Here is a 13,388-nt window from a genome sequence, read left to right on the forward strand (position 1 = left end):
ATGGCTCATTTGTTTTCCTTGCTGAGTATTTAGGATCAGCTAAGTGCTACGACATTCCAAATTCAGTGTTAATGCTATTAGCAACAGCAGCCTTCCTTAGGCTAAAGCTCCGTTTTACATAGTTAAATTTTTGTGTTTTTGTAAAATCTTGTCCTCTAAAGTAATTTAGAGTCACATAAAAATTGCCTAAATCACTAAATTGGATTGCTTGATTTCTTCAAATATGACAGTAGCTAGAAGTTTCTCCAGTCCTGCCTGGGCCCTGCAGTCCCGTGGCCTGCTTATAAAATAATCACACAGAGGCTTAATATTATTTATAACTGTGTGGCCATTAGCTTAGGCTAACTACTGACTAGCTCTTACACTTAAACTCAGCCTATTTCTGTTAATCTATATGTCACCACGTGTTCCGTGGCTTTACTTGTGTGTTGTTACATGCTCCTCCCTGGACTGCAGGGTAGCATCTCCTCATTCAGCCTTCCTCTTCCTAGAATTTTTCTTGTCTGCTTATCCCACCTATACTTCCTGCCTGGCTACTGGCCAATCGAGTGTTTTATTAAACCAGTGTACAAAAACATTATCCCACAACATTTCCCCTGTTCTGTTTAATTAAAAAGGAAAGTTTTAACTTTAACATAGTAAAATTATATATAACAAAACAATTATCTAGTCTATTTATATTTCTCAAATTCAAAGAAAATATTCTGTTTATCCTATATTTGTGAGTCTAAGGTTTCATATCTAACTTACCTTTTATCATGACTAAGGAAATTTTAACTATCTAGTCTTCAACTACATCAAAGACCTTAGAAGGATATAATATTATCTAAGTAAATAGGAAGTGCATTGTAAGCAACTTCCAAAAATCTAGAATGACAGAGACAGCTGGTTGCCTGGACAGTCATCTAAATTTCTTTTGTAATGTTGGGTTGTCCATCTTCAGCCCATAGGCCTAGTCTCTCAGTCACTTCTCTCTGAGTCCTATAGAATATCTGGCAGTTTCTTCTGTGAAGCAGGAACCTACCTGAAGGACCATTTTGCCTTGCAAAGTTCAGTGGTCACCTTCCTGTGGGCCCTGTGTGTCCAGTCTATACAACATTTTGTCAAGCAGTCCAGGCAAGAACACTTTCTTGCCCAAATAGCTATTTTTGCCAAGAAGATAAACTCCATAATGGAGTCTTCAATGCCCATCTTTCTCTGTGAAATAAATCGATGCTGCCAGGAGCAGACGTGTCTCACTGTCCAGAAAGTCTAAGTTTTTAAAACATTTTAAATGCCATATTTTGTAGGTCTTTGAAGCGTTTGAAGATTGCCTACCTAATTGAATTATATCTATGTATACCTAGAAAACTTAACATGACTATAAGTTTGACTATCATAGAAGACTAATTATTAATCTGTATTTAATTATCCATTATAATTTAAATGAGTTACATAAACAAAATACCTTAAATGAGAGTAGAAATATATATAAAGTATAACAAAATTGCTTCTAAATTTGTGTCAGTAAACTAAAATCCATAGCCATGTAAAACATTTTAAACAAGTTGCTCTTTAAAAATAGATTCAGTAATCTACCGTATATCATAACCCCCATTTTTCTTTAGAAAGGCATTGACTATGACCAATAACCAGCTATAACCAACAACCTAAACAAAGACAAACATCTATAATCCATTTTTTGGGGAATGTGGGCATAGTTTTCTAGGCTACTTCCTGCTGATAAAGGGTGCTCTATTCTTATGGGGATCCTGAGAAAATTAAGAATTATGGTCAAGTCCTAATGGGAATAGTCTATGAGGCTGCATTGTCTGAGCCAGTTGCCTTGAAACCATTCTGGATGTTGGATCATCTGGGCCATGGTGTCACTGGAGACCTTTCAGGGGGTCTTGGCTGGTCAAACTGTATTATCCTGGAAGCAATCCACAGGTTCTCATCTTCTGTGAAAACAAAAGCAGAACCTCTTTTCCAAAGCAACATATCCTTAGACATAAATTTTGAAATCAAGATATCTTTAAAATATACATATTAATTTAACTCAGCAGCTTTTACAATCAGATGTCTCTCTGCAGTTGAAAATCCCAAAGACAACATAACCCAGACTCTCTGTGTGATATTCATATTTTTTATATTATTTTTACTATCTCTTTAAAGACTTTTAAAAACTATTTCTTTATATAACTGTCTATGTTCCTTTTCCTCTCTCTTTCAAGTCTATGTACAGTTTTACATATACTGTAAGCCATTTAGAGGTTTATTTCATCTGAATCTGTTTTATTGTGAATCTGTTGCTTTAAACTGCATCATGACTAGGACTGAAATGGCAGCTTTGGCTGCTGGCTCCACCCACCTCAGCTTTCCAACATGGTGGAAATAATTTTCTGCTGATTCTGGGAGGCAGGGGATCTATGCCTCTATCAAAGGGGTGTGTAGCCCAGGAACTCCCCCCTCCCCCTTTTTTTATACTATCAAAAACTAAATCCACCACACAATGTACTGCGCGGATCCCAGATGCCACTGTGTACAGTGGCAGGAATCCGCTGTGCTGCTGCACTCAAGCCCATACGCCATGAACCCACAGGCTGTTGCATCTCTGTATCACAGCTTTCCTGAAAGACACAACTAGGAAGCTGCTCTTGGCTCCATTTTAGAACCCTTTTTTAAAGCTTTCTCATGTTTTGAGTGGAAGTTGCCCCATGTCTGGGTGCCATTTGTAGCTGAAAGTTTTCCTATGTCCCATCCAGTCTGCATCTGCTCAAACCCAAGTAAACACACAGGGGTTTATATTAATTAAAACTGCTCAGCCATTAGCTCAGGCTAACTACTGACTAGCTCTTACAATTAAACTCAGCCCATTTCTGTTAATCTATATGTTGCCATGTGTTCCATGGCTTTACTTGTATGCCGTTAAATACTGCTGTCTGGACGGCAGGCTAGCATCTCCTGACTCAGCCTTCCTCTTCCCAGAATTCTCCTTGTCTTCTTATCCTGCCTATATTTCCTGCCTGGCTACTAGCCAATCAGCATTTCATTAAACTAGTGTACAAAAGCGTTATCCCACAGCATATGACCACATCATTCCTGGCCTTGAGTGTTTATTTGTGCCTTTGAATTCATTTCTTTTATTGGCGGGGGGGGCGGGGTTTGTGACAGGGTTTCTCTGTGTAGTTTTGGTGCCTGTCCTGGATCTCACTCTATAGACCAGGCTGTCTTTGAACTCACAGAGATCCACCTGGCTCTGCCTCCCGAGTGCTGGGATTAAAGGCGTGCGCCACCGCCCAGCCGGATTCATTTCAAACTATCTTAAATACTCTTTGGGTAGGTTCTTGTAGAAAGTTTAGGGTCTAGAAGAGTGAAGTGTTTTTCTGATTAGAAAGTTAGAAGAGTTGGAGCCTGTATCAGTGTCTTTATATTATAGTGATGAGTACTTGAGAGGAACTATGTAAGGGGGAAGATTTATCTTGACTCATGATTTCAGAGATTTTAGTCCACAGTCCACGCCCTTTAACTAACAGAATTGGATTTGGAGCATAAATGGTATCTCTCCAACCATTTGAATTCATTCCTTAGCCCAGGCTTAGGAATGCTTGCAGTCCTTCTGCCTCAGCCTCCCTAGTGACTGGTGTGATAGGTTTACACACCCAGGCCCAGCTGTACAACATAACCTTACTATACTAAAGGGGATGGTGGTTCTCTTTGTCCTCTGCATGATTTTAGGCCCCAAGGACTTAAGTATATTTTGTCTAGAGCACTGATTCTCAACCTACAGTTCCTCATATTGTGGTGACCACCAACCATAAAATTATTTCATTGCTACTTCATAACTGCAGTGTTGTTGAGAACTACTATTATGTTGAGAACTGCTGATCTAGAATACACATCTAAATATCAGACCAATTCTAATAGCATACATCTAATAGAAGAAATAATAACTTATTTTTCATATAATATCTGCCTGCAATTTCATTAAAATTATTAACAACTTATTTTGGTGTGTGGATAATAAAATTTTTCCCAGGTTCCTTTTGTCTCTTTATCCTTTAGAAGCTAGGTTTTTTATTTATTTATTTTTCTATTTTGCTTTGATTTGAGATTTTGAAGGGACAATTTTCTTGACTTTCCAGGACCATGGTCTCACTTCTACTTTGGATAAAGATTTTCCTCTGTTAACTTTCTTCCAAGGAGACATGGTGCACAGTGATTATATGTTTGTCTTTTTTTTTTTTTTTTTTTGGTTTTTCAAGATAGTGTTTCTCTGTAGCTCTGGCTGTCCTGGAACTCACACTGTTGCTGTGGGATGTTCTCTGTGCTGTGAATTTGTTGCTCTGATTGGTTAATAAATAAAGTGCTGATTGGCCAGTAGCCAGGCAGGAAGTATAGGTGGGACAAAGAGAGAGGAGAATGCTGGGAACAGGAAGGCTGAGTCAGGAGACACTGCCAGCCGCCGCCATGACAAGCAACATGTAAAGATACCGGCTACACACTGTAGACCAGGCTGGCCTCAAACTCAGAGATCTGCCTCTCTCTGTCTCCCAAGTGCTAAGATTAAAAGTGTGCACCACCACCACTCAGTGTGCTTGTCTTTTTCTTGGATTCTCTTCTACCTCTTCGATTTTGTCCTGTTTTTAAAGTTTTTTTATTTTTTCAGAATGATGGTACCATTTTGGCACTTCTTGATACTATTGGTTTTTCCGCAAATAGTCACCTTCTTTCCTTTTCTCTCTATTTTCTCAATTTCTAGCTTCGAAGTGAAAAGGAGACGCGGAATAAGCTCATTGAATCAGACCTGAACCGCAAGTTTCAGAGTGGACTCTTTAAGAAGTAAGATACAAGGAATTAGATGGGCTTGGTGTTCTGCCTGGGTGATGCTTGAGAATTTTGATGTTGAAACGATTCAGTGTTTGATTTTAGTCAAATGATCTTCAGAAGTGGAAGTGTTTTGGGGTAAGGGGAGATGGCACTGATATGGGGGCGCTGAGGATGAATGACTGTACTCTACCCTGGGAAACTGTGTGGGCATCATCTCTTTCAGCCTTGCCTGGAGGTTCTTAGTCCTGCCCTCCCACTTCTTAGACTGGGCGTTTCCTCAGCTCAAGAATTTGTCCCTTTGTTTACCACTGTTTCAGTATCTAGCAAGGTTTCTGGGATATAATAAAACTCATAAAGATTTGTTTGATGACAAATATTTATCTGCCCCATTACTATCTTACCCTTTTTATTCATGGTTCTCTTTTATCTGTATGTTGAATAGACAAAATATCATTGAGTCATGTTCTAAAGTCAATAATAAACCTTACATTGTTGAAAAGCCAAGGGTCCAAGAAAACATACAGGTTTAAGAAAGATTTCCATGTTTTTACTGTTGCTTCTACATACAGATTTATAGACTTGTTCCTTTTATTAATCTGATTGTCACTGAACTTAAATGGTTTGTCCTTTCTGAATTGCTTCCAAATTGATTTAGCAAGGAGAAGATGTTTTATGAGGAAGAGAGCCCCAAGTCCCAAGAAACAGAGGAAGAAAACAAAGACTCCAGCAGCTCTAGCTCAGAGGAAGAGGAAGGAGAAGAGGAAGTTTCTGAATCAGAAACTGAGAAGGAGGCAGGTAATGAAAAGGCCCTTCATGTTCACTGCCTGTCAGGCTGCTCAGGCCTCACAGGCTTCCAGAGAGAGCTTGAAGTACAGTTCTCAAGAGATTGAGTTGCTAATGACAGTATGCTTATAAAAGCCTTGAGCTCAGTTAAAATGTACCTGCCAGTTCTAATGCAGCCATATGGTGAGGTACGTAGAGAAATCTTGCATGAGGGAGCCAATTGCCCTACCCTTAGATTGATAGGTCAACCACAGAGTCCAGGAAGCCAGTATGCTGAGAGGCATGGGGCTTATAGAGAGACTTTAGGCCAAATGTTTTCAACACACTGGAAAATTTTTCATTTAGTTATTGTGTTACTCTGATTCTGAAAACTGAATCCTAATTTATTTTCCTATTTTGCAAACTTCTTTAGTTTCCGAGTGAGGGAATTTGTGAAAGAACAAATCAGACTTCTTTTTATTACTCTTATTAATAATATATACATTTATCCTTCAGTGTCATGGGAGACCTGCTCAGGAGATAACCAAAATCCTTAGATGTGCAAGTCTCATGTATGTTGGTACAATGTTTGCATAGAACTTGTGTGCACCTGCCTGTGTACTTCAAACCATCTTTCAGCTGCTTATATTGTCTGGTACAGTGTAAATAACTCCCATACTATATTGTTTAGGAAATGATGAAAATGTAAGGACACAGACCTGGAAAAAAAAGAAAAAAAAACCCAAAAACTATATATATTTAGCACAAATGCAAAATCATAGTTTTTGTTTCCAAATTATTTCTAGTTTGTTGTAAGTTGAAGGACTGAGGCTGTGTGTCATTGTTTGGCTTTGCTGATAGTTTCTCTCAATCAGTGACAATACTGCTCTTCATGTCTTAATCTGAGGTTCATTGACTGCCATCAAAGGAAGTTAGATGCCATTAGTTTTATAGAGAAGGCAGGTGCCAGGTAAGTTTTCAGTAAAGGGGAATTGACTTTTTATTCATGGAGACTTGGATTTCCTTTAAATTATTTATTATTTTTATGTATATGGGAGTTTTGCCTGCTTGTCTGTGCACTACATGCATGCAGTACTTGTGGAGCATCAGGTCTCCTGGAACTGGAGTTACAGACGGTTCTGATCTGCTGTGTGGGAGCTGGAAATGTTACCCAGGTTCTCTGGAAGAGCAGCCAGTGATCCTGACTGTTTGTCCATCTCTGAAGCCACTTAAAATTTTTAATTTTTTTCTATTGTTAATTATTTGTATCTTGCTCTGAAAATGCTTGTATTACACCCACCAAAAGTTACAAATGTGTATTTTTGTTATTTGTATTATTTACCAAGTACCTTCATAGTCTAGTCTTCACACAGTATCTGGAGTTCATGCTTGGTTTTGTTCTATGTTACATTTTGTTGTTGTTATTGTTAGTCACTATGGTATTAAGAAAATGGGAGGGAGCTACCAGAACTGTTGCTGTTGCTTCATGATTTATACCCCTGCCTCAGCCCTTATTCCTTACAGACTGTCTTGGTTTGGGTTACTGTTGCTATGATTAAACACAGTGGCCGAAAGCAAGTTGGGAGGAAAGGCTTTATTTGCCCTATGTTTCTCTACCCATAGTCCATCACTGAGGGAAGTCAGGACAGGAATTCAAACAGGGGAACCTGGATTCAGTAGCAGATGCAGAGGCTCTGGAGGGGTGCTGCTTACTGGCTTGCTCAGCCTGCTTCCTTATAGAACCCAGGACCACCAGCCCAGGGATGGCACCTCCTACAATTGACTGGGCCCTCCCCCCATTAACCACCAATTAAGAAAATGTACAAGAAGTTTGTCTATAGCTTGATCTCATGGAGGCATTTTTTCTTTTTCTTTTCTTTTCTTTCTTTTTTTTTTTTTTTTTTAAACAGGGTTTCTCTGTGTAGCCTTGGCTGTCCTGGAACTTGCTCTGTAGACCAGGCTGGTCTTAAACTCACAGAGATCTGCCTGCCTCTGCCTCCCAAGTGCTGGGATTAAAGGCATGCAGCACTGCCACCCAGCTGGAGGCATTTTCTTAATTGAGGTTCTCTCTTCTCAAATGATTTTAATTTGTGTCAAGTTTACCTAAAACTATCCAGTGCACAGACTGCTATTGGAATAAAATATTGACAACACCCTTATGATCAAAGTATACTTCTGTTTAGCAATCTTTTATGGCCAGCGCCCTCATTCCATCTTTGTGTGCTGAGTAAGTCCCAAACCCTGGAGCCTAGCCTTCAAAGCCTCAGATATAGCTCCAACAGACATTTCCACTGCTCTGCCTAGGCAAGAGCATATTGTAGCTAAATTGGATTGCTTGGTTTCCTCAAATATGACCTCAGCATTCCTGGCCTTGAATGTTTATTTGTGCCTTCAGATTCATATCAAACCATCATAAATACTTGTTGAGTAGGTTCTTTTAGAAAGTGTAGGGTCTAGAAGAGTCAAGTGTTTTTCTGATACAGGAAGGTAGAAGAGTTGAAGCCTATATTAATGTCTTTTATATTGTGATGAGTACCCGAGAGGAACTATGGAAGAGGGGATTTATTTTTGACTCATGGTTTATAGATTTCAGTCCACGGTCAACTGGCTCTGTGTTTCAGGGCCTGTGATTAAGCAGAATATCATAGTGTCAGGTGTGGTGGAACAGAGATGCTCACATTGTAACATCCCAGAAATAGAGACAGATATGGGTCAGAATCAAGATACTCCCTGTTGTTTTTATATCTGCTGCACCGTGACTACACCCAAGCCTACCAGTGCCTCAGCTGCTGACTGCATCTGCACAGCCACCTCGTTACTAAGGCCATGGCCTGGGAGAGCCTTGGCATCCCAGCGCTGCCTCAGCTGCCTCCTCTTAGGGAGACAAATATTGTTTTAACTAAGTCACTGCCCTTTTATTTTACCAGTAAAGACTCGGGAGCCAGATGCTGGGGTAAAAATCTGCTAGCTCAGAGAGGCAGAGAAAGCAGCAGAGCAATCTTCTTCTTTCTCAGCCGTTGTCTCAGAAAGAGAGCCTGTCCTACTCTGTCTGAAAACAAAACTCCTCCAACTGGATAGTCCTCCCTTCTACTTCCTGTGCCTATCTTTCTTGGACCTACCAACTTTCCCCTCATACTCTGTGGTTGTTTCCAGTCACTGGTTGCTTGTGCCTCTCTACTTGTGGTTGTTGATTTTATTTAGTTAACGCAATCTCAGGGTTCACAGTATGATCAAATACCCTGCAACAACTCCCAGTGACCTACTTACCTCCTACCATCTCCTGAGAATGCCACCAAGTTATGCGTCTGTCATGCATTATCATCAGTGAAGTCAGAGCCCTTATGATCCAGTCATCTCTCAATGAGCATAGACACTAACTAGGGTCTAAGTCTTCAGAACTTGAACCTAGACCTGTGATGGTTATCTTATCAACTTGATGGGATCTAGAATCACTTTGGAGACAAATTTCTGGCCATGTCTGTGAAGGACTTTCTAGACTAGGTTATAATTGTGGTGGGAAGACACCCTATAAATTTGGGTGGCATTATTCTGTAGGTTGGGTTCCTAGGCTACATGAGAGAGAGAGAGAGAGAGACAGAGAGAGAGACAGAGAGAGAGAGAGAGACAGAGAGAGAGAGACAGAGACAGACAGAGACAGACAGAGAGACAGAGAGACAGACAGAGAGACAGAGACAGACAGAGAGAGATAGAGAGACAGAGAGAAGGCTAGCTGAGCACAAGCATTTGTCTGACTGCAGACATGATGTGGCCAACCACTTCTACTCCTGACTCTACCTTTCCTTCCTTAATGGACTATATATCCTAGAACTGTGAGGCACACTGCCTTCCTTAAGTTGCTTTTGTTAGAAGATAGCAACTAATACAAGCCCCTTTCTGTGTTTTCCTACCCTGTGCTTTTCACTCCATTTCTGTCTCTAGCACTGTGCACTTAACTTGTGCTCTAGTACCTACCAGTTTCTCTGGGCACACTGAATTTAGTTTATACTTGAGGTTTCAGCATACAACACCATTCATATTCACTAAGTGGTTTTGTTGACTATACCTAGTAGGAGAATAGAAGGCATTATATAAATAAAATGCATGTCATGTGAGAGAGGTAAATGCAATCAGTGGTGTTCACTAGTAGGAAAGATTATCACTCATTCTTGGAATTACAATACAACTTTACATCTCTATAGCGCTTTTTCCTTTGCAATACCCTTAAACAATTTTATTTAATCCCATGACCATACTTTAGGGCATATATTATTATCACTCTCTTTTTAGAGTAAGATATTGGCACTGTATGGCATTATGTGAACTAGGTTTCATAGCTAGCCAGTGGCACTGTTCACTGGTAAAGCACTCAGAGTAGGAGGGGACAGTGGAAATTGTCTGTATTAGAAATAAAAGATGAAAACTGTAGAAAGGGGGAGCTGGAGAGATAGCTTAGCTGTTAAGAGCACTTGCTATTCTTGCAGAGGACCCAAATTCAGTTCCCATTACTCATGGCAACAGCTCACAACTGTCTGTAACTCCAGTTTCTAGAGATCTGATGCTCTCTTCTCATTCAGTGGACACCAAGTAGGTATGTGGTACACATACACATGCAGGCCAAACACACATATAATTTTTGAAAACCCGTAGAGAAGTATGAGGTTCCCAAAGATTATAGAAAAGAAGAGATATGAGAAAGAATCTCAGGGCATTCTGTGTTTCGAAATTGAGGTGATGTTAGTAAAGGAAACAAAGATATATGACCAGGAGGTTGAGGAAAACCAAAATGTGTATTTCTGCCTCAGAAAAGCCAGCAGTGATGAGCAGTAGTGTGATGGGAGCATTCGGGGATGACGCAGCAATTAGGAAGTCACCACTGACTAGAGAGCAGTTTCAGTACCCTGGTGTGGGCAGAAGCCAGATGGTTTTAGCAAACTCCCCTACTCATTTCTGGAGTTCTTTGGCAACTGAAATTTTACTCATATCTCAGAGCTCAACTCAAATCAACCTTTATTACCTTACCATGTAGATACATGGGTTTCTTTCCTCTGTTGATTTTAGTGGCTATTTGTTTGGCGCTCTTTTATATTAATTTTCTCATGCTAGTTAATATTTAAACTATTTCTGTTTTTTTTCTAACCCATTCTGCTGTTCCCATAGACAAGCTTTGGATGCATTTGAATTTTCTTACATGTTTTCTCCATCTTTGTGTGTGCCATATGGCCTTCTGTGTGTAGGTGTTCATTAAATATGCTGGTCGAGTGCATGGAAGTGGGTTTTACCTAAGCCTTTCTAGATGTTGCTTACCACATGAACAAATATCTGTTGAATGCATTTCTCCCATTTTAAGAAATCCATAGATGCAACCTCATAAAAATTATACTTCTCATGTGTCTTAGACATTGATATTATATTAAAAATATCAATTATATTTTGAGGTGAATATAAGCATTTTGATCAGAATTTCTCTTTGTTCTCTTTTTTTGTCTGACTTAAGTATTTTGTATATTAATTCTATGTTGCTTCATAATAAACTACCTTCAAACTTAATGGCTTAAAACAGTAACTCTTGAGCTAGGGTTTGGCTCAGTTGTAGAGTGCTTGCCTAGCTTATGTAAGGCCATAGGTTAGCTCCCCAGCACTGCATAAAACCGGGCCTGCTGCACGCTTCTGTAATTTTAGCAATTGGAAGGTAAAAGCAGAAGGATCAGAAGTTCAAGGTCACCCTCTGCTACATAGCCAGTTTGACATCACACTGAGTTACATAAGACTCTGGTCTCAGTGTGGGTGGGTTAGGGAAGGAGCTGAAAAAACAAAGGCTCTTTATGGGAATGCTATTCTATGGCTTGGCAATTGGGGAAGGGATCAGGCTTGTCTCTTCCTTAAGGCAATGGTGTGCATGTTTGTACCTTCCACTAGTAAGGCGTATGGAGGGATAGTTGGTCCCAGATGGCATTGCTCATGCTCTGGTGGTTGGCTCCGATGGTTAGGACAAGTGTCTCCTTTTATTGAGCAGGCCTGCCCTTGTTCTTCATGTGGCAGCTGGATCTGAAATTAGTTAAGAGGGCAAGGCTGAGTGTCACAATTGCTGATGTTTCAGGGCAACCTGGTCAAGCCCAGAGGCCCAGAGTCAATGTGTAAAAGGCACTACATGAGGTCATGGGTTCTGGGAGTCCCGATGCATCAGCAGCCAATACTGTAATGACCTATTTCATTTGGCTTGTAAGCTGGATTTCTTGGGAGTTTAGATATATTTAGTACTTAGAGAATGCCTTGATCATTATAATAACTATGAAATGATAGTATTAAAAGCAGAAAGGGCTTACTATAGCCAATGTGATATGCAGTCTAAAAGTACTATTTCTAATCTTCATAAAAATACTCCTAAGGCAAAAATTAAAATCTCTAGTTAGGGGCTGGAGAGATGACTCAGCAGTTAAGAGCACTGGCTGCACCTGCAGAGGTCCTGAGTTCAATTCCCAGCAACTACATGATGGCTCACAACCATCTATAATGGGATCTGGTGCCCTCTTCTGGCATGCAGGTATAAATGCAGAACACTCATACACTAAAAATATATATAAATAAATAAAAATTCTTTAAATCTCTAGTTAATTAGAAAACAGAGCTTCAAATATGATATGTAACTTAGTGTCACACAGTTAGATGTAGCTTATTATCTCAGGATCTGTGAAGTTTACTCTAGATCTGTTCTCAGAGAATAAATACCAGAATCATAGTCACTAGGTTCAGGCTCTGTGCTAGTTCTACAGCCATATGTAAGGCAGACAGCTTTCTGATTGATGACCCTGCTGGGCTGGACCACTCCTAGTTATGTGAGTCCATTTACTAAAGTTCTGAAACTTAATCAACAATCTTTGAAATCCTTTCTACTCTTAAGTCCTATTGTAACTCCAGGAATTACTCATTACTTAAATTAGGCCAGTCACTTACTAACCAACAGATGTGTGATTGTGATCACTGAGATATCATTCCTCCTCTACATCAGTCTGTCTTTCTACTTTCTCTGGAGCTTTTTAGAGAATCTTGAATGATTGTATCAGCTTTCAGAAGCTCTGCCCTTCTTTAAAATCTACAGCACCTGTTGATCTGAATCAACCATAAGATCTTGTATTTTTATTATAATGTGTCTAATTTCTTTTTTATTGTAATTACCTAGAAAGCAAAGTCTATCTACATATTTTCTGTTTTCATTTCCCAGCCAACTTCCCTACAGAACTGAACAGATTCTTTATAATGATGAATTTTGCATATGATATAAACACACACACACACACACACACATACACACTCACTCACACTCTAATGTGGAAACATTTTTTTCAGAAGTTGGAGCCTACCAAAATAAGGATAACCTTGAATTTATTTTCTTCTACTCACAGTTGCTAGGGTTTGTCCAGCTGTGAGTTCAGACATCCCATGTCCTAATAGTCTGCTTTGATAATGACAGAACACTTTTTTCTTAATAGAAAGGGATTTATACACCCAAAGATACGATTTCCATATTTATATTTATTGCTTCTCTTGTCTTAAATAACAGATAAAAAGCCAGAAGCCACTGTCAACCATTCCAACTCTGAAAGCAAGAGTCGTATCATGGAGCAGATCCCAGCCCCAGCCCAGAACACCTTCTCTGCCTCTTCTGCTAGGAGAGTGAGTACTTTGGAATGGATTTGAGGTGTATTTCACTCTACTACAGTAACACACACTTACAAAGGCCTCAATGACACATTCTTGCAAAACAGTAGGAGTACATTCTTGCCTCTCTTAGGCTCGTACATCAAAATACCATAAACTGT

General features: G+C 39.7%; 1 protein-coding gene across 4 annotated transcripts in view; it reads left to right on the top strand.

The window, feature by feature from the left end:
* Ppp1r12b (protein phosphatase 1 regulatory subunit 12B) overlaps positions 1-13,388 on the top strand; it is a 219,607-nt gene that overhangs the window by 70,760 nt on the left and 135,459 nt on the right. For all 4 annotated transcript variants that reach the window (XM_036201908.1, XM_036201907.1, XM_036201905.1 and 1 more), the window contains exons 7-9: positions 4,742-4,821; positions 5,465-5,604; positions 13,130-13,242. In XM_036201908.1, coding sequence (XP_036057801.1) covers positions 4,742-4,821; positions 5,465-5,604; positions 13,130-13,242 — 333 coding nt within the window. The remainder of the gene's footprint in view (positions 1-4,741; positions 4,822-5,464; positions 5,605-13,129; positions 13,243-13,388) is intronic.

Source organism: Onychomys torridus, chromosome 11 (assembly GCF_903995425.1).
Source record: "Onychomys torridus chromosome 11, mOncTor1.1, whole genome shotgun sequence".
Taxonomy (NCBI): Eukaryota; Metazoa; Chordata; class Mammalia; order Rodentia; family Cricetidae; genus Onychomys; species Onychomys torridus.